The sequence below is a fragment of the Penicillium samsonianum genome (assembly GCF_028829775.1).
Source record: "Penicillium samsonianum strain IBT 33392 chromosome Unknown utg000004l_segment0_segment0, whole genome shotgun sequence".
Lineage (NCBI taxonomy): Eukaryota > Fungi > Ascomycota > Eurotiomycetes > Eurotiales > Aspergillaceae > Penicillium > Penicillium samsonianum.
In genome coordinates this window covers 3,885,334-3,906,897 of record NW_026643262.1, presented here as the reverse complement: position 1 = coordinate 3,906,897, position 21,564 = coordinate 3,885,334, and the positions used below count along the sequence as shown (strand labels likewise).

Below are 21,564 nucleotides of genomic sequence, written 5' to 3'. Positions count from 1 at the left end.
AAAGGTGGCCGTTTCTATCCTCGAAAGCGGTCATTTTCGGCGTCAATTTCACGAGTCCTCACATTCTGTGTAAATAGAGAATGATGATAATACAAGCGAAACCAAATTCAAGAGGCAAAAAGCCGCTAAACTAGGTAAACACATCGGTAGCAAACCGCTCCTTCGTCCGCAATTTATCAAAGAACTGCTCAGCAGCCTGATCCTCCTCAAGCTCAGCACCAGGCGGAGTCTGCCCCTTCTCCTTAAGCTCGGCGTGGATCGCACGACGCTTCTCGAGATACATCTCTTTGCAAGCCTCGCGAATACCAGCACCGACACCAGTACTACCGCAAACATATATATTCGCACCTTCATCAAACAGATTCACCAGCTCTTCACGGTCCTCAAGCATGAGGTTCTGAACATGCTGTCCCTTGCTTCCATCAGCGGGCCGACTGTACGCCCAACGGACATCGACAGCGCCCAGCTTAGCCCACTCTGCAAGCTCAGCAGCGTGGATATCATCCTGGCCCTGCGTGCGGCAGCCAATGTACAGCACCGCCTTGGCAGGCTTGACAGCTTCGTTGTTATGCAGCTCATCTGAGTCGGGCGAGCTGCGGCGGCCGCGGATCTTCTCCGCACGGTCCATGACGAATCCGCGGAATGGTGCGAGGCCGCTACCCGCGCAGGCCATGATCATGGGTGTTTCGAGATCCATTGGTGGCCTGAAGCCTGAGTGTGAGGGGCGGACGGTGATGTGTGCGCGTTCGCCGGCTTGGAGCTCGGAGAGGTAGTTTGATGCGACGCCCAGGTATTGCTCGATGCTTTCGTTGCTTTCTGCGGTATTGTTGGCGAGTGCAGGAGCGCTGAGGACGCTGAAGGTTATCGAGCATTCGGATGAGTCGAGTAGCGGTGACGAGGAGATGGAGTATTGTCTCACGCGCATTGGGGGGAGCATTGCGAGGAAATCGCCGATGGGAAGCTTGATTGATGGGTAGCGTGTTAGGAGATCTAGTGGGCTGACGCGCTTCTTGACGATTTCTTCGGTGAAGCGGCTGGGGCTGGAGGCGAGGTAGCGTAGCTCTGCTTGGAGTTCCGCGTCTGCGATGGCGGCGTCGGCTAGGACGTTGAGATCGCGCTTCGATGCGGGCTGGGATAGCTCGATGTAGGTGGATAGGAGCTCGAAGGCTGAGATGGGCGTGTCGATTGGGATCGAGGGGGAAGCTGTTGAGCCTGATGGCTTCTGGATTTTGATTACGGCGTCCCAGGGGAGGTCGAAGCGGCGAATTGCGCGACGGACGACTGAGGTTGGGTTCACTGGTAGCACTGCGAGGTAGTCACCGCACTCGTAGGTCATGTCCGACGGCAGCTTGAACTTGACCACTCGTTTGGCTGGGGCTCCGGGTGGCGTGAGAAGCTGGTTCTCAATTACGAAGCCCTCTTCGAGCTGGAGGCCGAGAGTGGATGCACGCATACCCGAGCTCACTTCGACCTGCAATGAAGACTTCGACTTGGCAGCATTTTCAGGGCTAGCTCCACCGAATTTAGCCATCACGGCCGGCCAGAATGAGGTCTCACCCCAGCCATCGAAATCGGTGAACATGTCTGAGTTTGCTGCGTCAGCAAGACCAATATCGCAGAGCTTGTTGGCCCCATTGTCCTTGGCTAGCTGGTTGATGGCCTTGGGGACACGGTGGAAGGTGGACGACCAATCACGATGACCACAGCCGAACACTGCGTAGTTGACACCTTCCAACTGGCTGTCCTTCAGGCCACTAAGCCACTGGAAGAAGTGAGCCGCATTATCCGGAGGCTGTCCTTCGTAAGAAGCTGAGATAAAGACCACGGGGTCATTCTTGGGGATATTCTGCATGGCTGAATCCAAAGAACTTGTCTGTGCAGCGTAGCCGTACGCAGTGGCATCATCAGCCAGCCTGCGTGCAAACGCCTCGCAAGTTCCCGTATTGCTGCCGTAGAAAATGTGCATTGGCTTCATCTTGCCATCCACGGGTGCGACCTTGGGCTTGCGATCCCGGCTACCGGCGCCAGTCTCTGTGGGCGCAACAGCAGATCCACTGAGTGTAGTGCTGAGCTGCGTAGGGTCGAGCCCATCTCTCAGGGTAGCCTTCATGTGGAAGTCCTTGGGCTTGATGGTAAGTGTCTGCTTAATGCGGAGATCGTAGCTGGGGTTGTCCATCTGCAAGTTGAAGTTCTGCAGCAAAATCGCAACAACAAGGAGAGCCTCCTGCCATGCGAACGGCCGCCCAATACATCCTCGCATGCCATTTCCAAATGGCTTCCATGCGTTCCTGGGCAGCTTCTCGAAGTTTTCATCGAGCATCCGCTCTGGCTTGAACTCATCGGCGTCGGGGCCGTAGACCTTGGGGTCGCGCTGCATTTTGCTAAGCATGAGTGCAATTGTCTCGTCCTTATGAAGCACATATTTTCCACCTCCAAGTGTGACAGGATCCTCCTGGTTCTTGGTAGGGTGGGGGTGCAGGGCAATCATCGGGGCTGTTGGCTTCAGACGCAGCGTCTCGCGCATCACAGCGGTGATGTATGGCAACTTGGACATGTCATCGACGGTGATCTTGCGTTTACCAATCACACGGTCGACTTCCTCTTGAGCCTTGCTGTATGCGCTCGGGCTTTTCAGAAGATAGTAGAATAGGAACGACAACATGCCGGAGGTAGTCTCGTGGCCTATCAAGTTCCAAGTTAGATCCGGAATAATATGCCCGTTACAGGACTTGTCCACTTACCAGCGATGAGGAATGTGATCATGTTGTCTACAATCGAGTCATCTGTCATACCACGGCCAGTCTGCGGGTCCCGACCCAGGATAAGCGCATTGAGGAGATCCTTCTTCTCAACGGGGTTCTCTTTTCGCGAATCGACTAATTCCCGGGCTAGGTTACGCAGATACTCGATATCACTCCAGTACTTGTTGTTTTCCGAAGTGGGCAGGCTGTTGAACAAAGCAGGCCGAAGAGCCCTATGTCCAGACCCAGCTAGCAAACCAACCATTGCCTCGACGAATGGGTGCATCTCATCATGATAGAACGAGTTGAAGCGAGTGCCCATGGCACAAAGAGCAATGGTATCCAGGGTCAATCGGGTGAAGTCATCCGTAACCTGGATAGGAACTGCAGGGCCAATGCGAGCCCATTTCATAACCAGTTGAGTGGCAATATCATACATTTCTGAATGCGAAGATTAGCCAAATTCGTTCCTTTCCTTGTCTAGGGTACAGGGTCTCAACCCCGACAGAGAAGAGACACTAACCATCAAACATCCCGCGAATCATCAGCGGACCGAACGCAGGAACAAGAACACGATGCGCAATAGCCCAGTTCTCTTCACCGGGATAGTTCGCGGTGAAGAGACCGTCGTGAACGCCGTTGCGGATCTCAGCCAGACCAGCGGAGACCATTTTGGTGAAGCGTTCCTCATCGCAGACTTCGTCTACTAGCTCATGGGAGCTGATGAATACTCGTGGTTTGCCGAAAGTGGTCAAGCGAAAGATTGGGCCTGAAAGGTGATGAACACAGCAATAAATTAGTCCATAAATTCGCAATATACATTCCCGGTCGTGCAGGTCTAGGTCCATACCATAGTTATCGGCCATCCGCTCGAAGCTGTTCACGGGCACCTCGGGCTCGACGTCGTAGATGTTCCCCAAGAATGGGACGCCCCTGGGGCCCGGAATTGGGACCTCTTTGGTCGAGGCCATGGCGTATGATGTCCGCCTTTCACTTGAGGACTTGGATCAGTTTCAATAATTGAGATGCGTTTAATTTGTGTGGTCGATCACAAATTGTTGGGATGCGCAAGAATGTAAGATAGCAATTGCGGGGTTGGAAGAATTTGTACTAGGTGCTACCTCGTTGACAGCGTATCCAGGTCAGCAACTGTACAATATATCAAAATGTACGTTGGAGCTGCCGGTAGAATGATATGATTAAATGGACCAAGTTTGGAAGATTAAAGATGAAGTCAGGAGGCTTCCAGAGGTTTATAAAAGAAAGTGGTGACCTCACCGAGTGACAAGCCTCGGTCCCATTTTTTTATGAGTGTATTCATAACAGCTTCCATATATGTAGACTGCACAAATTACATAACTTCATTTTGTTTCATTTGTTTCATTCGTTTCATCGGTGTTGCAATGCCCCCGGGGCCGGTTCCACGATGGGGCATTGAAGTCCAATCACGATCGCCATGTATCAATCGGCCATGCCGAGAACTCGTCAGCCACAATTTTTAATTCTACCGCCTGTCGGATTTGACGCGAATCCCGTATGGAATTCTATAAGGGGACTTCGGTATAGCCTTCACTATATCCACCTTGGAGATCCGCCTCGCAGAAATATCCCTGTTCGGGAATACTCTAACTGGGACCGGACCATAATCGCCCCGAATCCCGACCCCGATTGCTGTCCACGTCTTAACTAGTTATAAGATAAAGACGTGTTAATACGTGCAGGGACTTGCATCGCTCGAGGCTGTGCAGGTTTGTGGAATCATCCTGCATGAGAATCCCCCGAGGCGCATAAGACCAGTCTAATACACTAGTTGTAATACGGCCTGCAATTGTAAGGTGAGCTGTCATCGAGTGGCTTCACCAAAGTCGCAAATATTCCGAGTTCTAAATCCCCTGGTAACGCCAAATATTCAAGGGCGGATCGCGTTCTCGACAGGTAAGATGCACCGCAGATGGACTGGTCGGACAATTTCACACTCATTAAGATCAAGGGGTTGAAAAGGATTGAAAGAAACCCCGGTTTATATGGCAATATATTTACATGGATGTATGGAGAGGCAAATTGCAAACGAAGCAAAAGGCGACCTGAACAACGCCAACGAAGGGAATTGTGATCCGAGGATCAAAAAAGGGATATCAACAGAACGGGGGAGCAGAGCTGGTGGCTCTGCGTATACACGAGACAGAGGCAAGAGACAGTAGGAAAAATGACGGTAAGCAGGAAAGCCGGGACGAAAGGAAAGGGGACATTATTCCGACTCCGTCGGCCATCACAGATGCCCAAAATTGATGTGGTCATGGCGGCCAATCTGTGAAGAGGCACGGCGCGAAACGAAAGGGAAAAGAATCACAGAACTATTCATTATAGAGGTCCAAAAGCAAGTTCGTGGGGTTGCTAGTGTCTGTACTTAGACAAGCCGGCTAGTTGTTAACCTGCTGGTAGCCACCGTTCTGCTTCCACTCACTCTGCCTCCAGTCTTTCTGGAAGTTCTGCATCTCATCACGGTTAAGAGGAACCGGGTTGTTGCCCAACGCGTTCTCGAGACGGCCCTGGCGGCGCTGGCGCAGGCAGAAGAACAGGAAGGCTGCGATACAAATCGCACCGGCGACGGCGGCGCCAATGTAGACTCCAATGTGGGCTCCCTGGCCCAGATCGTCCCACTTCTCTGACAGAGACTTATCCGCTGGTTTGTTCAGTTCTTCCAGTACGGTCGAGTTTCCGCTGTTACGCCTCATTAGTGATATCCTGGGTGATTTTAGTCTGGGCACACTTACTCCGCCACTTTGATGCTTTGCCAGGAACCTGAACGGTCCCCGTAGCTGTACTCCTTGCCAGAGTGGAAGTCTTTAACACGCAGCTTTCCAAGGGTCATAGAAAAAGGGGCGGCATTCCAGTCGACAAGGCCACCGGCCCATACGATAGTACCCTCTTTTGCATTTTTCGAACCAGCGGGCCAGAGACTGAATTGGACACGACAGGGGGTCTGTGGGTAGTTTTCGCCAAACAACGTGCCCTTGTCGTCGTATTTGAGTTCGCGAACCATTTCGCCGTCAATCCACCATTGAAGTTTATCCTGGTCCCAGTATGTGGTGTAATTGTGGAACTCGGTGTCTGCGTTCGCGACGTAGTGCTTTCCGCCGCGATCGAAGGTGGTATCGTTACCCTTGCCAAAGAAGTTGGACTGCACTTCAGTAGTGTTGTATCCTATCCACTCCCAATCGATCTCATCCAGATCGTCAGACTCCAAGACCACACTGCTGACCAAGCCTCCGCCCTTGGCCATCTTGACGTGAGCTTCGACGACACCGAAGAAGATATAGAAGTTGGACTGTAGGAGGGTGGACTCTCCCTCCTTGGAGAGGGTGAACTTGGCTCCATCATCATCGTGCTCGTAGGTTCCGGTGGCCATATTCCAGATCTTCTCGTCCAAGGTCGTGTTGAAGTTCCATGTGTGTTCGGTGCCCAAGGCGGGATCCGCAGGACATGACTTCTTTGTTGGGTCACATTCAGTCGATGTTTGAGCGGTGGCGTAGCTAGCCAAAGCTGCCAGAACGGCAATCCGGGAGAAAAACATGGCGGGTTGAAATATATAAACAATTGCTCAGGGTGCTGCTGCTGGACTGTCCAAAAAAGGAATGGACTCGAGACTACTCGAGATTCGATAAAGAGTGGATGTGCGAGTGCACGGTAATGAGTGGAAGGCAGTCTGCCAGCAAGATCCTAAGAGTGTGTTGAGAAAGGGAACATCAAGAAAACGGGGGGGAATCAGCCACGACAGTCCAATTTAGGCGCATAGTGGACTCAGGACATTATAGGCTAGTGGTGTTTTGGGCCTGGTTATTTTTGTGTGCACCTTTGTACTCCGTCGAGCGTAAGGGGAAAGCTGCAGAAATTATGGTCGAGTTGCTAACTAGCCAGTCTAGGTTAGGGGGTTCCGTTTTGGCGCATGCCACTAACCTCATTAGGTCATCCCCAAGGGGTCCTGTGCGTGATGCTAAACCTTTTTGGGTTCGCCCAGTGTTTTCTGGTAAAACTACTTTTAGGCAGGCGAACCTGATTGGCTGCCGATTGCCCACCGATTGGCTGATCGCAAATAACCTCGATAAGTACCCTTGGATCGAACAGGCCCTGACATGAATTGCCAGGTACAATAAAATACACACTGCGGACTCTATAACTGGTTTATATGGCATTCAACACGTGTTCTTCGTCATTTTATCTGTAGAAATCTCTTGGCTCAAATTCAGGATAAGACTAGTTGTTTAGCTCAGCTGGGCACGCCTCCAGGGCTAGGCCATTCGAGGGAAAATCATCTCTGCAATGAAGATCAAAATCCCAACTGATAAGAATCGCCACGGGGTGGTAACTCCAAGATTGGACTCCATACAGATCATCATGCATGTGCCCCTTGAACACAACATTTTGAAAATCATAACAACTGGGAAAGAAATAACCTATTTTCAGAGTTTCTCCAGTTCCTCAGACCCTGTCAAGCTAAATTTCAGGAAAGCTCCGCTCAGGGGGTCCAATAACAAAGCCACCAAGATGCCAAATCCACCGCCCAGTCAATGAGTGGAGATGTCTAACCCAAGTTTTTCTTTTTTCTTCTTTTCCCCTGTGGACCCTTTCCCCTGTCTTACCTGCCTGCACACCCGCTCATTAATGCACTTTCCCATCGAGCGAACGATGTTAGCTTAATGAACTATAAGCCTACGCCCTCTTATTCGTGGAAACAGCGAAATGACGGTTGCGGCGTTTTTCGTTCGATGACTGTTGGATGGACTTGACTTTGGCGGCTTTTTGCCGGTTCGGAGTGTTCTTTTATCAGAGACTTCGGGAATTCTGATCGATCGAACGCCACTGCTCGGCGGTGACACACAGCCAAATCCTGCTGGACCAGGCCAAGGCATGCAGTCCCTCACCACTCAGGTACTACCCGTCAGCAAGTTGTCCAACTGGATTATGTAGACATCCAGCCACATGTGCATTGTGCATTACAAAGGCTAAAACAAATGGTTCTTGACCATGCACATGCACTGGGGTCCAAACTCAGGGGGTTGGCGTCCAGATCGAATTTCCAATTCAAACACAAAGGAAGCACACGCACAGACCAGGTAATCTATTCCAAGAATTATTTCTCATCAAGTCGTAAATTCGCGCAGTCATATGTATGTCATGTCTCATAATTAACATTGGCTCCGTCAAAACATGTCCATGCGTGGCCCACCCATTCCTTTCGAGAAACATCAAAACAATAATAGCGAACGCCAGTCCCAATTGATATGTATAGGGCCAACGGCCAAATACCAATCCACCCACTCCAGCCATTCCACATATCTTAGGTATAATCCCCACCGACCGTGATTCACGTCTCCGTCATATAAACCTTAGCCGGCCGTCGCAAATCATCGCGATTACTATACCGGCGTGCACTGCGTACACTAGTCGGCTTTTCGACATAGTCGACATACGTCGCGGACGGGCGACGGCGCTGTCGCCGTCCGCGGCTACTCGTGCTGCTGCGAGTAATTGGAGGCCGGTAGCCGACGTCAGGTGTATCGCCGCCGCTCCACGCACCGGGGAGTCGGAATATCCGCCACAGCCATAGGATGAGGAGGGTCCCTGCGATCGACCCGATAACGATACCCGCAATCCCACCGCCGGTGATTGTGCTTGGGCAATTGTCACCACTTGACTGCCGGGGCTCGAGCATGGAATTTATAGGAGCCTGGGGAAACGAAAGTATTAGCTCTTATGAGTTCCAAAGTATGCGATCCGTGGTACTTTGCTCGGCCCGCGCGGGCGTTTCTTGGGTGAGCCACGGAAGAGGGCTTCAGCAGTGTCCACCTGGGTATGGAGATGCACTTACCATAATCGCAGCGTGTGGAATAAGTATTTATCAATGCTTTTGATTTTATATCGGAGAATTGAAATTCGCAGTCCCTGGTGGCTGGCAATTGTATGCAGAACAGTGGGTCTCGATGCGATGTTGACTCCAGCACCCAAAAAAGCGTGCGTATAGAAGATTGAGACGAAATCGTCCACACAGCAGATGAAAAAGAGAAAAGGAAACCCAGAGCCAGAGCCTCACATCTTATTAAAACTGGAACCGTGTCTCACAATTCCCCTCTTGATTGCGCACCCCAACCTCCTCTCATCCCGCTTCTGACGTCAAGCGGACGTCGGTCTTGGCGGCTTGAAAGAGCAACGATCTTCCTTTTCGCACAGCATAAACTTGGAATTTAGTTCAAGTAATCCTTGTCTGGTGCCATTATTGGCTGCTTACTTTCATTGTCCTCGTAATTCCAGGTCAGATCCTGTCAATGGAAGATATTGTGCCGACCTGTGCGGAGGGGGTACCAAGCCTTGCAGCAAACCCACATGCATTTGCCTAGGTATGCATGTCACACCACGAAAAGTCTTGTCAATCTGACTTGTGGGGAAGAAATTCAACGGGCGATTCGGGCCATCTGGTGAATGAATTCCCAGGGCCAGCCCCAAAGCCTAAATGAGTTACCATTGTAGTATATTTGGATGCCGTGATCTGTCGCAGGTAATACATTTGCGGCTCAGCTCGAACAGGCTCAAGCGTGAAAACCCAAAGACCTAATCCTTGTCCAACCGCACGTGTCCGGGAGACGGCGGGATCTCCCCAGGCTCACATGCAATCGTGCCACCATTCGTCATAACATCATCGTGTTTGAACCGATTTTCCCCCACTGTTTACCATTTATCTTAACAATCTACACGTAGTACCCGCTCTCCAAACCGGTGGCGGGGATGCGCAGTGTCGTATTTCCATTGATCCTCGTGTTGAGATCCGGGGACCACGGCGATAAGAGAAAATAAGAAATTATACGGGCTGTGTGACGATCGGATAGATCCCGAGCATTTGCCATAAGAGCCAGGAGTTCATGGCACCCCCGTCTTTGTTTCCGAGGATTCCGTAGGCGGTATCCTTGAAGCTATTTATGCGAATGAGTTGTCAGCAAGGGTCTAGATAGTAAGAGAGACAAGTAGACTAAGTATTGAGTGGCCAGGCTGCGTAACTGGTGACCACTCTTGGATTGAAAGTTGATGTAGTTGTAAAGATAAGGTTGATCGGCAAGGGTCTGTGGAAGTATTACATTTGACGACATGTTGGGGGAGTTCAGAGCTAGTTCGGACATTAAAGTCCCGAAACTAGCAGCACTAAGCAAATAAGTGGAAGCTTGGATGACGACCTATGTGGATAAACAAAAAGAAGGCAAAAAGCCCGCCTCGTAGTTCGGCTTTCAGCTGTAAACTGAGCCTTGCATAGGCTCTTCCCCTTTCATGCATAGCTGAAACCTCGGTTCCAAACCCTGGCCCCTTGATCAGTATATCGTACTGGGAAAGATATATATATCATAGATCTTAGGTTGCTAGATTGTGTTATGGTGTGGCTTTAGGCCACTAGGTGGGTGTCTTCCGCATACAATAGTTGGGGAGCTTGTCTCCTTTCCAATACAACTCTCTCCCTCTTGCCCTTTGGTCCTATATACTATAGTCCCAAAAATTATTGAAGTCGAAGCACGCACTAGAAATTTTATATCGACATTGGATACGTGAAATAGTTTGGGCGTAGGGGCGGGGCTAACCATCGAAACAAGGCGTCTGAAATTACGGCTCGGAAGTGATTCGTGAATATCCAGATGAAAAGCTGATATTAACTGCTTCTCTGTTTATATCCTGTTACATCGTAATCCCCAATACAGTTGCATCAGTTCACTTCCAAGACGATTCCAAGAAATCCTTCACCTTCATCGGTTTGATTTCTGGAAAATCATTGTTCAACGCATGTGAGGGATTCAGATCGAGCTCTCTGTTCACGAACCACATTCCAGCAGTCGAGAGCAGAGCTCGAATATCAGCTTCGGGAAGCTGGAACATCTTCCCGTAACTGGGCAGTATGGAGACCCTTCCAGCCCTCAAGTCCGCTTCAGAGTCATGTATGACGTTGAACTTGGATCCTAATATGGAACCGTCAGCAAATATATTAGTGCCGAAAGAGAGCGTGTTATATACCTTTTGCATCTTCTGCCAGCCTGATGAACTCATGCCATGTCAGTTTCTCTCCCAGAATATAAGTCTCCTCTGGCCATTCTGGGAGATCTAAGCTCAAAACAACGAATTTAGCGATGTCAGTGCTGTGAGTGAAAACGACTAGATCATCCCCTGAGCCTGGAACTGCCGCTGATTCGTGGAGGATATCAACAAACAATGGCCAAGGTGGTATATTGGACTTCAAGTGAGGCGCGCCATAGTAATCAAGGAATATACCATTGTAGATCGCAGTATATTCCAATGATGTTTTTTTGACGGCCTTGATAGCTTCAGATTTGGCTTTCGCGACATGGGAACTGTCTGGGTATCTAATTAGGAATTAGCCTTTACTTTCCTTTGCCTATGCAGAAAGATACTTACCTGATGGGATAAGTAAAACCAGCAAAAATACTGGGTATAATCCTTCTGGTAATAGGCGATCTGCCCGCAGCAAGGATCAAATTTTGTTCCGGTTCAATATCGTCCTGAGAATTGATTGTGCATATGACAGTCTCGACGTTGTTGGCTTCCAGAGCTAATTCGATAGACTTGGCGTTCCTGTAGTCAACGGCGACAACAAGAGCTCCAAGCCTTTTTCCAAGTTCGGTGTTTTCCTGCTTATAGTGAGCCACTGAAATATTAGAGGCAAACTTTGAGTACCGTCTCACCTTTCGGCTCAAGATCAGAACTTCATGTTTGCCTTGAACTTTCAAGGCTTGAACAATAGTCAGACCAAGGCCACTGCTACCACCTGCAACAGCCACGACAACCATCTTCAACGCGTCTTGAAATATTTGTGAAGCAGGGTCAAGGAGTTCAAGTAAGACGCTAACGTAGACATTGAAACCTGGACGAAGAAGGGGTGTTCTAGGGTAAACTTGGCTTTAGAGGAAATGGAGAACGGACTCTAATGCGGGTTGTCTTTATTGTTAATAAGAGGATGACGTGAATTGGTAAGCTTGAACCCTAGTTGCCTATGTTGTAAGTCATAAAGTATCCGAGTCGGGATGTACATTCATCCGTTTGCGCCTAGTCGCCTATGTTGTAAAAGTTGTAAGTCATGAAGGATCCGGGTCGGGATCTATACAAAGCGGCTCTTTATCTAGTACATATGATTGGTTGTTGTGGTTCTATGACGGAGCTTCCGCCACCGGATGATAGATTGCCGGTTATCATTACTTGTATTTTAGATTTATCAATCTATCCGGTAAATCATTAATTAAGTCATGGGTAGCGGGTTTGTAAGCAGTAGTGAGGCTTTTCTAAGTGTTTGTGACCAGAGAAGTATACAATGGTTTGGTCGTTACGCGGACTACTTATAGATAACTTCAAGGTCTATACGGTCCGAGATGAATACTTCATTGTTTGAAGTGGCGAGCATTTTACCACAGACGCCATCAGGAATCTCAAACGCACGACTCGCTTATACAAACAAAGTATTTCCTCACCTTCAAAATGCCGCCTCTGACAAAATATATCTCCAAGCTTGCTGGAGCAAATATCTTCATCATTGGTGGGACTGCTGGTGTCGGTTACGCTGTCGCCGAAGTTGTTGTTGAACATGGCGCTGCTTCAGTCGTTCTTTCGAGTTCCCACCTTGATCGAGTTTCCGCCTCTACGAGTCATATCCATCGAGTGGTTGCCACATCGTCGGCTCTGTATGCGACTTGAAGCAAGAGAGCCTACTTGAATCCAACATCGAGGGTCTTTTCAATGCCGCCACATTAGAAGGGACGCGTCTGTTAAACCATGTCATCTTTACTGCTGGTGATAATCCAAACCCGAAACCTTTGTCAGAAATCGACTTCACTTTCATCAAAGAAACTGGCCTAGTGCGTTTTTTTGCCCCACTGTTGATAGCAAATCATGCGACGAAGCACATGGCACCAGGCCCGGCATCTAGCATTTCGTTCACGTCCGGAATTAGCGCCTATCGTCCATACCCCAATTGGAATGTGATGGGCGCCTATACCGGTTCATTGGAGGGCATGGTTCGAAGTTTAGCGGTTGAAATAGCCAGTGCATAAACCTGGTCTGCCTCGGTCCCGTTGACACAGATCTCATTGCTCGCTGGTTCTCTACTCCTGGGGAGCGCAAGAGAGGCATTGATGCTATCAGCAGTACTTCTGTGACAGGAGGTATTGGGGAAGCTGAAGATGTTGAAGAAGCTTATGTTTACTGCATCAAGTGAGCTAACCTTATTCATCGGTCCCTCTCCCTGCGATTTAAGCCGTCATTCACCTGGTACAAGGGCCACCACGGTTAGGCTCCGTTTATCATTTCTGGCCGCGTGCGCATAAACTCATCAAGAATTCGTCGCAAGAGTGTGTAGCAATTGGGGATGTTCGATACGATTACAGCCGTAGATGCCTCCCGAACATACCAGTAAATCCATTGGATGCTCACAATATTTGCGAAGGAGTATATCCGATTTGCTATTGCGCATGCCATCTACTGATGTTGAGGTTTAACAGTTAACCACGCCGGTAGAAGGGTAGGTCTCACTATGAAGATGCTGAGGCCGAAAGTACAGCTCAATAGAGATTTTCTAGAGATTGTTCAACTCGCGTCGGACGTATTGCCTCAACCCCATTGATTGGCCTTTTACTCAACTTTGTCAGTGTATCCATGATATTCTGCCTCCTAACAGTCTTCGTTGTCGCCATTGGTGTTCTCAACTATCTGCCATATATTTGGGCAGGCTATACCACCGTTGTTGTGTTTGTGATTTTTCGACCACTTTACTATTCATCTATTTCGTAAGTTCCATCATCTACAACCCAGCTTGGACTCTGACATGCTTCACAGTGATTACGCTACCAAAGTTTTTGGTTTCGCGGCCTTCGGGCGCATCTATGGAACAGTTGTATGTGTTTCGGAATTAATCAATCTTGCTCAGTCAAGGCTAGACGCCCTTACACGAACCGTCCTCGGTGGTAACCCGACTCCTATCAATATTTCACTTGCTACTTTAGGGGCAGTTGTCATTGCTACATTGTCAGTCTTTCTGACAGTCGAGGGCCGTAAGTTTGTCATTGGAGCTGGAATGAGACTCGGCGTTCATAACGAGCGGGAACGGCTTCTTCTGCTAACTGAGCGAGAGGAATATGGGCCCATCTGATTCATGTTCGTCGGAGTGTATTCAAGCAATTATTGCTGTAGGTTTTATATCACACCAAAAATTATTTTCTAAGATAGCAAGACAGTTGGGCGACTTTATGGAAGTGGTTGTAATGAACTATTATTTAAGTATCCGAGTCATCCTCCGTAAATTCATTTGCTTACTTGGGTCATTTAAGCTTAAAACATGCGTTTAGAAATCTAACTCGCCTTAAATACGCAGGGTATATTGAATAAGGATATATTCAACATGTGAGAAATATATGCGAAAATGCACACGTAAATCCTTCATCCATTTCACTTTCAAATGAACGTAGTTGAATATATGTGTGCGAAAAGAGGGGATTCAACCACATAGGGTTTCTTTTCCCACGCACGTTTATCATTCGCTTTACTGTCCTCTTGGCTTAGGGTTGTAGGGTTTCGTCTGCATGTTTATACACTGCTTCGGTATCTGCTTCTTGTTCCTCGACCTATTGCAATGTTGTGCCGTTTATGACCACTACCATGTCCTCTCAGTACGTTGTCTCTCATGTTTAGCTGCCGCCGTGTTTATCCCCCTTGACCCGAAATTTTATCTAATCGAACTTCCTATGGCTGTGGGCGCTAGTTATTTCTGCCTACGACTATCCAGCCCTCGAGATGTCCTGCTTATCGACTTTCTTGACTCCTATACCCAAAATACGCCCTTGCTTATAATGCTATGTACACTATTCTTGCGATCTCGCGAAATATCTGCTACGTGTGTTATAAGGCTATCCTCTTTTCGAAATATTCTTATTCTTATTCCCTATGCTATGACTGTCTAGTCCCCTTTCTCGCTCGAGCTGGCGTCAGGCGCTGTTTGGACTGCAGATCGAAGGGGTCAAATGTAGTGTAGCGTCCCATCAATGTTCACCACTCTTATGGCATTTCCTTTGATACTACGCTGAATCCATTTCAGGCCCCGAATACAATTCTTGGGGATGAGCACCAACACTTAAGCTCTGTAGAATGAGTTTCTACAAGAATCAGCTATCAATTTAAGTCCTCTCATTGGTAAAATAACATGCACCCTCTAATTCCGAACTATCATCTGGGCAGCAAGTTTCATCATGACTAGGTTATAAACAGATCTCCGTGTAAACCTAAGTTTAATACGCCTCACGAAGTGCTCGCTGGGATCTGTAGAGGTGACAAGGCCATATAATTTCAGCTGCATCAATATCACATATTTCGGTGGGCTAAGTAAGGTCTCTTCATTTTCTAAGCAGTAAGACCGTTGATACGATAACGACGGCAAGTAGAGCTCCAGTAGCTGTTACCACCTATGAACCAAAGATGTGCTTCCACGTACTTGTAGAAGTCATTTGATCGAGGGTGTGTTGACTCCAGTTCCAAGAATTCTGCACACAAGTCTGCAGCTTGGCGTTCGTGAACTAGAGCCAGCTCCTTAAGCATCCGAAGTGCCTCTTCTATGCCAACTCCTTTCTCCTTCCCGAGGACTGTGACACCATTCATGATCCTCATGCTATGCTGGTTATTATTGGCAACTTCCTTATTCCAACTCCAGTAATCGTTTGTAAGTGCCGCGCTGGCACATGTATGCCAGTTGATTGGCTCCACCAGCTTGACCTCATCAACGGTAATATCTAACTCCATGACATAACGCATCATTGCGTCGAATGGGCTATTCAAGAAATAGTCAATATTCTGAAGATTTCAAGAACCATCATATTTTCAGGACCCGTACAGAAGACCAACATTTATTGTCCGGTATGAGATATACTCTTCAATACTTCTGAAGTCTTCCACGCACTTGGAATCAACGTTTTGTAGCCAATAACGCCATTGACGCAAAACTGGAATTGCACGTGCTTGGTCGTGGGCCAAAAAATCCTTAACAAAGGGAGTAAGTAACTTCTCCATTGGAGACATATCAACCCGTAGTTCCACGCTGGGATCCTCAATGGAAAATATCTTATCGACCTCCAAATTCAGATTGTGTGCCTTTTCTAATATTAGCTTACATATTCTCCCTGACAAGTGGGGAAGAACCACATACCTCCTCGCGTGGCAGAGTCTCTGCTTTGTCTAAAATATGATCAGTCTCATATCATTGCCAAGAAAAAGCTGTGAAAACCTATGGGTCGGTGGAACTCGGAATTACATACCATCCAAAATGAAAAAGAAGATAGTCAGCCAAATTGTATAATATATTCGTTCTGGTTTTGCTTCTGGTAGAGCCAAGGAGTCCCAGCCTCCAGAGACATGGTTCATGCTTCCGAAACAAATATCTGTGACTCCATCCCCAATAATATCATTCCATTGATCAAAGAGCCGGTGTTCAACTTCGTCGTGGAGTCTGTGGTTATCGTGGCGGCGAACAGGCATGGTAGTGAAACAGCCATACTTCCGAACGTCTGAGACACTGACCCCCTTGGAGTAGAGCAGATCAATGCTTGAGTTTGTTTTGGACTGTGACATCCTTTTGAGGTTTATTAAATGTTGGAAATTTGAAAGTAGAACAAAATTAAGACCTTTGGTGGCAAAACTCTCTTGTGATTTTATTTTTTGTGGATCGGAAGGTAGACAGGCGGGAATGAACATTTTAAATAATGAAAATTACTCCAGACCTTTGAAATCTTGGTATTTTCAATGACCGAAACCTTCAAGCTCGAGACCCGTGTATGCAGCTGGACCAATATGGGCCAAAGAGACTATCTATGCATGGATCAGCTCTGTAGGTAACAAGGCCGAGGGTGGTATGCGCATGCATGTTCTGTTCTGGACATTCAAACTTCTCACTGCCTCTCTGTGGATCCCTGAAACTTAAATCCTCCACAATCGATTCATAGATGAAGTCTACATCGACGGAAGATCCTCCTAAATGCAGATAGGTAGCTTGGCACAGGTGTCTCGCACTTAAACAATGTAGCCGCGGTTTCGCTATCAGGGGACAAGAGAGTCACCGGTCACGTTTTGTGAGGGCTGGTACGAGTTGAAGTGACCTTTCGCGCCTGGTCCTGGTCTTTATCGTGGCCGGTCTGGTCAAGATTAAAGACCTCGTATACTGATCCTTCTCGACGACAATAGTTATCTGGTCAACCAATAGGTATGGAGATCGATAGATTCACCATCAATCCGCAGAGCTCCCAAAATTGCCAGCTCTTTTGGGGCTTCAATTAATGGTGAATCACCAGGGACTTACTTCTGCTACTTTCTGGTTTACACTAATTTTAAACTTTATTTCATGAAATAAAAAGCAGTCTGGATAAACTTGAATTCAGCGCACGGACTCTGCACGTTGCAATTTCCTGTTATGCGGCTTGGGGTAGGGTAGGTACTGGAATAATGGAACTGGAATGATGGATGGATTAAAAGAGACTAACAGTACCGGCAGATACTGCATCTAGGGGTGTAACTTAATAGCACTAGAAGGATGCACAATGTTAAAATTGCTGCCATTCATTCGTGTTTTTGGCTCTCCGCATTAGCTAGATTGGTATGCAGACCACTGGACCTCCTGGAAGTTGTCACGTCATCTTCGTCAAAGTTTTCCAAGCGCAGGCCAGCAAGAAGATCGGAGTAGCTGTTTCCACAAAGACGGAACGGGCCATTGAAAATATCCTGCTGCGGAGTCTCAGCATTGTCGGAGATTGTATGGAAACAGATTGCAAAGTGGACGATCTTATCTTTCTCAAGCCCATGCAGCATCATATTTAGCCTTTGCGCGTTACACTGCATTGCGATTATCACCACTGATAGAACCAATGACAAATATACTGTAATCCTTCGGCAGCATTCCGAGACACTTTCGTATCCTTGACCTCTTTCTACCGTAATTGTCAGGAGAGGACTACGTCGAAGTGCATGGTGCAATGTGAGGCAGATATATTGAAGAGTTGTAGAAGCTAGGTTCTACAGAGCTATGAAATCTGACAGTAATGCATATCCGGAGTATTTACCATGCAACTGGTAAGAAGCTGTCAAGAATAGTACAAATCTTCGGGGTTTGTTTTCAGTGATACCTGGATGTCGCTTACCATCACTCCTCATTTGCCGAAGCTGGATGGTGTGTACACAGACATATATCTGCAGCTAAGGATAGGTAACACAGGTCTGTCTCATCCGCTCTCAGGTAGCGAAATCGTCATCACTTACTATTGGGCGCCAATCTTTCGAGTGGTTGGGCTCGTGTGTTGCACAAGAAAATTCTTGCGCATTCCTTTGCTCGGTGCCGATCCATGGTGCTGCGTTGGCTCGAGATGCCACCAACATTCTTAGCCTGTCATATTAATAGTCAGCATGTCTAGCAATTTAAGTATTTTTATCACTATCATCAGAACTTTGGGTGACCTCTCTATATCTTATCCCCTTTCATAGTAGCCTTGGATGATTCAATCCTATAGCGGCTCCTCAATCGACATGTTCATCCTTGAATTGTCCGCTTCATTTATTCTCAAGTCTATTGCAGTGGGCTTGATTCAGGTTTTTAACACACCGAAGCATACTACCATATCCACTGACGCTGTATAGTATTCAATACTCAGAGCAATCTACAATATTTTCTTCCATCCCCTCAAGAACTACCCCGGCCCGCCAATTTTGGCTGCAAGCCGGCTCCTAATCACCTATGCGAACATAACGGGCCAGTCTTCTCTGTGTGCATTACAACTCCATGAGGAATACGGCCCCGTAGTACGTATGGCTCCAAACGAGCTAAGTTACTCGGATTCCAGCTCTTGGAGAGATATCTACGCAAGCAACCCAACACGCCCTGCCGGTATGGCGCGAGACCCAGCTTTCTACAATACTTTCGACGAGAACCACGCTGCCCCTTCACTTGCCAACGCTAACAACATGGACCATTCGAGAATTCGTCGCATCTACGCAAACGCATTCTCCAAACGAAACGGGCTCTTGCTGCACAAGAGCCTATCATCGCCGACCATATAACTCGTCTGATAAAACTGTATAACCAACAGCATCAGCCTATCAATATAATTGAAATGTTTAGCTTTGTGATAGCTGATATCGATGTCGATTTGCAATTTGGGGAGCCTCTTCGCTTACTAGATGATACAACTCACCGTGATTTGGCCAGGAGTCAATTTGGCTTGTTAAAAAAACTCTGCAATACTGGCAACTCTTGGGGATCTTCCTATAGCCAAAACTATATTCCAGCTGATGCTTCCCCGATTGGCCAAGCGGGCGCGAAACATTTACTTCGGATGGATGAACACAAAGCTTGATCATCGACTTGCAACTAAGACAGATCGACCCGATATTGTGCATTTCGTTATGGAGCAGAACACGCCGGAGGCGAGAGTATCGGAGGCAGGGCTGTGGGATAATATGCCCCTTTTGATGCTCGCTCGGATAGGTGACTACCGCGCTTAGTGGGCCCGTGGAGCTCGTTTTAAACGCGCCACATGTTCTCCAGCAGCTATAAGACGAAGTCCGCTCGACGTTTCAGAATAGATCAGAGATCGATCAGACAATGATGAAAGAAATGAGGGTGCTCAACGCTTGTATCATTAAGGCAATGCGGATCTATCCGCCGGCACCGAATGGGATGCGCCGTATAGTACCCAAGGATGGTGCCACAATTTCTGGTCGATGGGTTCCGAGTGGAACTCGAGTGTATACCTCTCAGCTGGCTGCCTTCCGGTCCTCTGCAAACTTCCATGACCCACACTCATTCCTCCCACAACGGTGGTATACAGAGACGGAAGACAAGTTCTCCACAGATGACAAGGGAGCATATAAACCGTTTTCCGTCGGTACCAGAGATTGTATCGGAAAACAGTTAAGTCCGTCATATTTTCTGAACCGTGAGAGTCGATGACCTTTGTTTTTGATTTGATATTAAAATAATTTCCAGCATGACCAATTATATCATTCCTATGATCATTTGTGAGATGATGTTGCATTTCGACTTTGAACTGTGTACAGGGAGCAATACATGCTTCTCCAAGCAAAGAATATGGACTGTCTGAAATAAAAGGCCCCTAATGGTGAAATTTGCCGCAGTTAAGGAGGTTGTTTGATATGAAAAGGAAGGGCGGAAGAGAAAAGGTGAAGTATTTTGAAATTCTCCAAACTGTTGGCAGGAACCGAGGGGAGCAAAGCATTGACTGCCCAGCAGGAAATTGTCAATGCTTTGTGTTGAACGGGGGTCATTTTGTCTTCGCTCCATTTCCGCTATTTTCAAACCTTAAGTTAGTCCGTTCATTCGTATATTTCGTTACAGCTCTCCTTTCCCCTTGCTCACAGACGAATAGGCTGTTCGTGCGCGGCTCCATCAGGTCTGGTGGATGAGTCTCCAAGCAACTACATCCCTGGGCGCCGTTTCGGGATCCCGCACGAACTGAAGTAGCTTTCCATCTTCTTGTCTGTTATTTGGCTACGTGCATGTACGGTACGTAAATTATTGTTGCTCTATTTAGCGATAGAAATCAAATCTCGAACCAGTTAGCTCATGATAACCAACCACGTGACCTCTCCAAGTATATCCTTTTTGGTCTTTCAAGGGTAAACAAAACTAATAAATTGCTCAGGATCGATGGACATGTCATTCCCATTACTGGCGGCGGGCAAGGTCTGTTGGGCACCATTCACTACTTCGCAATCCTCACTGACCTTCCACAGGGATTGGGCGAGCGACGGCAACCTTTCTCGCATCCAAAGGAGCCAAAATCGTGCTTGCGGATGTCGATGAGACGAAAGCCAATGAGGCTGTCAAGGAACTGCGACCCGTGGGATACGATGCGGTTTGCGTTGTGGGAAACGCTCTGGACAAGGCATTCCTGGCAAAAGCGGTTGATGCAGCGTTGAAGCCGTTCTAGAAAGTCAACTGTCTAATCAACAATGCCGGTACAACAATCACCATATCGCCACATTTCCAACGCTAATATTCTCAGGGTTTTGTTATGATAGCGCCATTCACAAGATGAGCGTCGAACAATGGGACATGATTATGAAAATCCACAACTATGTTCCTTTTCGAATGATCCGCGCCATGTCCGGTCACTGGATGGATCCTCAGACTGCCGATATGCCCAAGACAGTCATCAATGTATCCTCGACGTCTGGACTGCATGGCCGAATGGGCCAGATTAACTATTCCACTGCGAAATCGGGGATTCTGGGACTTACCAAGACTGTCGTGGCGGAGTGGGCTAGGTAGGTGCAGACCGTCTGGCTTCTGTGCTAAGTGAATATCGCTAACAAGGTAAAGATATAACGTCCGCCGCAACGCTGTCGCATACGGCTGGATGGATACGCGGTTGACAAAACCACCCACCGAAAGAAGGTTATGCTTGCTGGGCAGAATATCGTCACGGGTATCCCTGCCAATGCGCGGAAGTTTAGGGATACGTCGGACATCCCTCTCGGACGGCCGGGTACTGTCAACGATGCGGCCAATGTTATGCTGTTTTTAGCAGGCCCGATGTCATCCTATCTCACGGCGACTTGTATTGAATGTACCGGAGGTAGATATATGTAGATTAATGGGTTCATGTAAATACCAATTCAATGCAATAACACCGACAACGGGGAATATATATGTTGGTGTTGGGATGTACTCAAGTTCTCATTTCTAAAGTGCACGAGCATGATTGTAAAAAGAAAAATGTCCAAAACTCCCCGACCC

The 21,564-nt window shown here is 47.9% G+C and overlaps 11 protein-coding genes across 11 annotated transcripts; 5 read left to right on the top strand and 6 right to left on the bottom strand.

The window, feature by feature from the left end:
* Window positions 1–130: 130 nt before the first annotated feature.
* On the bottom strand, window positions 131–3,712 carry N7471_008408 (bifunctional cytochrome P450/NADPH--P450 reductase; the record flags this gene model as incomplete). Its single annotated transcript, XM_057281127.1, has 4 exons — window positions 131–2,682; window positions 2,742–3,182; window positions 3,265–3,510; window positions 3,592–3,712. 4 exons carry the CDS (start codon window positions 3,710–3,712, stop codon window positions 131–133), a joined length of 3,360 nt encoding a protein of 1,119 aa, XP_057135387.1.
* A 1,032-nt stretch (window positions 3,713–4,744) lies between these two features.
* On the bottom strand, window positions 4,745–6,507 carry N7471_008407 (glycoside hydrolase family 16 protein). Its single transcript, XM_057281126.1, has 2 exons — window positions 5,516–6,507; window positions 4,745–5,462 (listed from the first exon to the last, which is right to left on the bottom strand). Exons 1-2 carry the CDS (start codon window positions 6,313–6,315, stop codon window positions 5,162–5,164), a joined length of 1,101 nt encoding a protein of 366 aa, XP_057135386.1. The 5' UTR covers window positions 6,316–6,507; the 3' UTR covers window positions 4,745–5,161.
* A 1,342-nt stretch (window positions 6,508–7,849) lies between these two features.
* Window positions 7,850–8,824, bottom strand: N7471_008406 (uncharacterized protein). The gene is made up of 2 exons (XM_057281125.1): window positions 8,611–8,824; window positions 7,850–8,469 (listed from the first exon to the last, which is right to left on the bottom strand). The coding sequence occupies exons 1-2, from the start codon at window positions 8,611–8,613 to the stop codon at window positions 8,107–8,109; spliced, it is 366 nt and encodes a 121-aa protein (XP_057135385.1). The 5' UTR covers window positions 8,614–8,824; the 3' UTR covers window positions 7,850–8,106.
* A 1,663-nt stretch (window positions 8,825–10,487) lies between these two features.
* On the bottom strand, window positions 10,488–11,578 carry N7471_008405 (uncharacterized protein; the record flags this gene model as incomplete). Its single annotated transcript, XM_057281124.1, has 3 exons — window positions 10,488–10,732; window positions 10,788–11,134; window positions 11,187–11,578. The coding sequence occupies 3 exons, from the start codon at window positions 11,576–11,578 to the stop codon at window positions 10,488–10,490; spliced, it is 984 nt and encodes a 327-aa protein (XP_057135384.1).
* A 682-nt stretch (window positions 11,579–12,260) lies between these two features.
* N7471_008404 (Glucose/ribitol dehydrogenase) lies at window positions 12,261–12,476 on the top strand (the record flags this gene model as incomplete). The annotated part of the gene is made up of 1 exon (XM_057281123.1): window positions 12,261–12,476. One exon carries the CDS (start codon window positions 12,261–12,263, stop codon window positions 12,474–12,476), a length of 216 nt encoding a protein of 71 aa, XP_057135383.1.
* Window positions 12,477–13,602: 1,126 nt separating this feature from the next.
* Window positions 13,603–13,926, top strand: N7471_008403 (uncharacterized protein; the record flags this gene model as incomplete). Its single annotated transcript, XM_057281122.1, has 2 exons — window positions 13,603–13,671; window positions 13,705–13,926. The coding sequence occupies 2 exons, from the start codon at window positions 13,603–13,605 to the stop codon at window positions 13,924–13,926; spliced, it is 291 nt and encodes a 96-aa protein (XP_057135382.1).
* Window positions 13,927–15,170: 1,244 nt separating this feature from the next.
* Window positions 15,171–16,391, bottom strand: N7471_008402 (terpene synthase family protein; the record flags this gene model as incomplete). Its single annotated transcript, XM_057281121.1, has 4 exons — window positions 15,171–15,594; window positions 15,658–15,914; window positions 15,970–15,998; window positions 16,079–16,391. 4 exons carry the CDS (start codon window positions 16,389–16,391, stop codon window positions 15,171–15,173), a joined length of 1,023 nt encoding a protein of 340 aa, XP_057135381.1.
* Window positions 16,392–17,372: 981 nt separating this feature from the next.
* Window positions 17,373–17,651, bottom strand: N7471_008401 (humulene synthase; the record flags this gene model as incomplete). Its single annotated transcript, XM_057281120.1, has 1 exon — window positions 17,373–17,651. One exon carries the CDS (start codon window positions 17,649–17,651, stop codon window positions 17,373–17,375), a length of 279 nt encoding a protein of 92 aa, XP_057135380.1.
* A 681-nt stretch (window positions 17,652–18,332) lies between these two features.
* N7471_008400 (cytochrome P450) lies at window positions 18,333–18,863 on the top strand (the record flags this gene model as incomplete). Its single annotated transcript, XM_057281119.1, has 2 exons — window positions 18,333–18,395; window positions 18,444–18,863. The coding sequence occupies 2 exons, from the start codon at window positions 18,333–18,335 to the stop codon at window positions 18,861–18,863; spliced, it is 483 nt and encodes a 160-aa protein (XP_057135379.1).
* Window positions 18,864–19,208: 345 nt separating this feature from the next.
* On the top strand, window positions 19,209–19,755 carry N7471_008399 (cytochrome P450; the record flags this gene model as incomplete). Its single annotated transcript, XM_057281118.1, has 2 exons — window positions 19,209–19,290; window positions 19,361–19,755. The coding sequence occupies 2 exons, from the start codon at window positions 19,209–19,211 to the stop codon at window positions 19,753–19,755; spliced, it is 477 nt and encodes a 158-aa protein (XP_057135378.1).
* A 566-nt stretch (window positions 19,756–20,321) lies between these two features.
* Window positions 20,322–21,392, top strand: N7471_008398 (SDR family NAD(P)-dependent oxidoreductase; the record flags this gene model as incomplete). Its single annotated transcript, XM_057281117.1, has 5 exons — window positions 20,322–20,328; window positions 20,559–20,748; window positions 20,847–21,092; window positions 21,148–21,222; window positions 21,356–21,392. 5 exons carry the CDS (start codon window positions 20,322–20,324, stop codon window positions 21,390–21,392), a joined length of 555 nt encoding a protein of 184 aa, XP_057135377.1.
* Window positions 21,393–21,564: the final 172 nt, after the last annotated feature.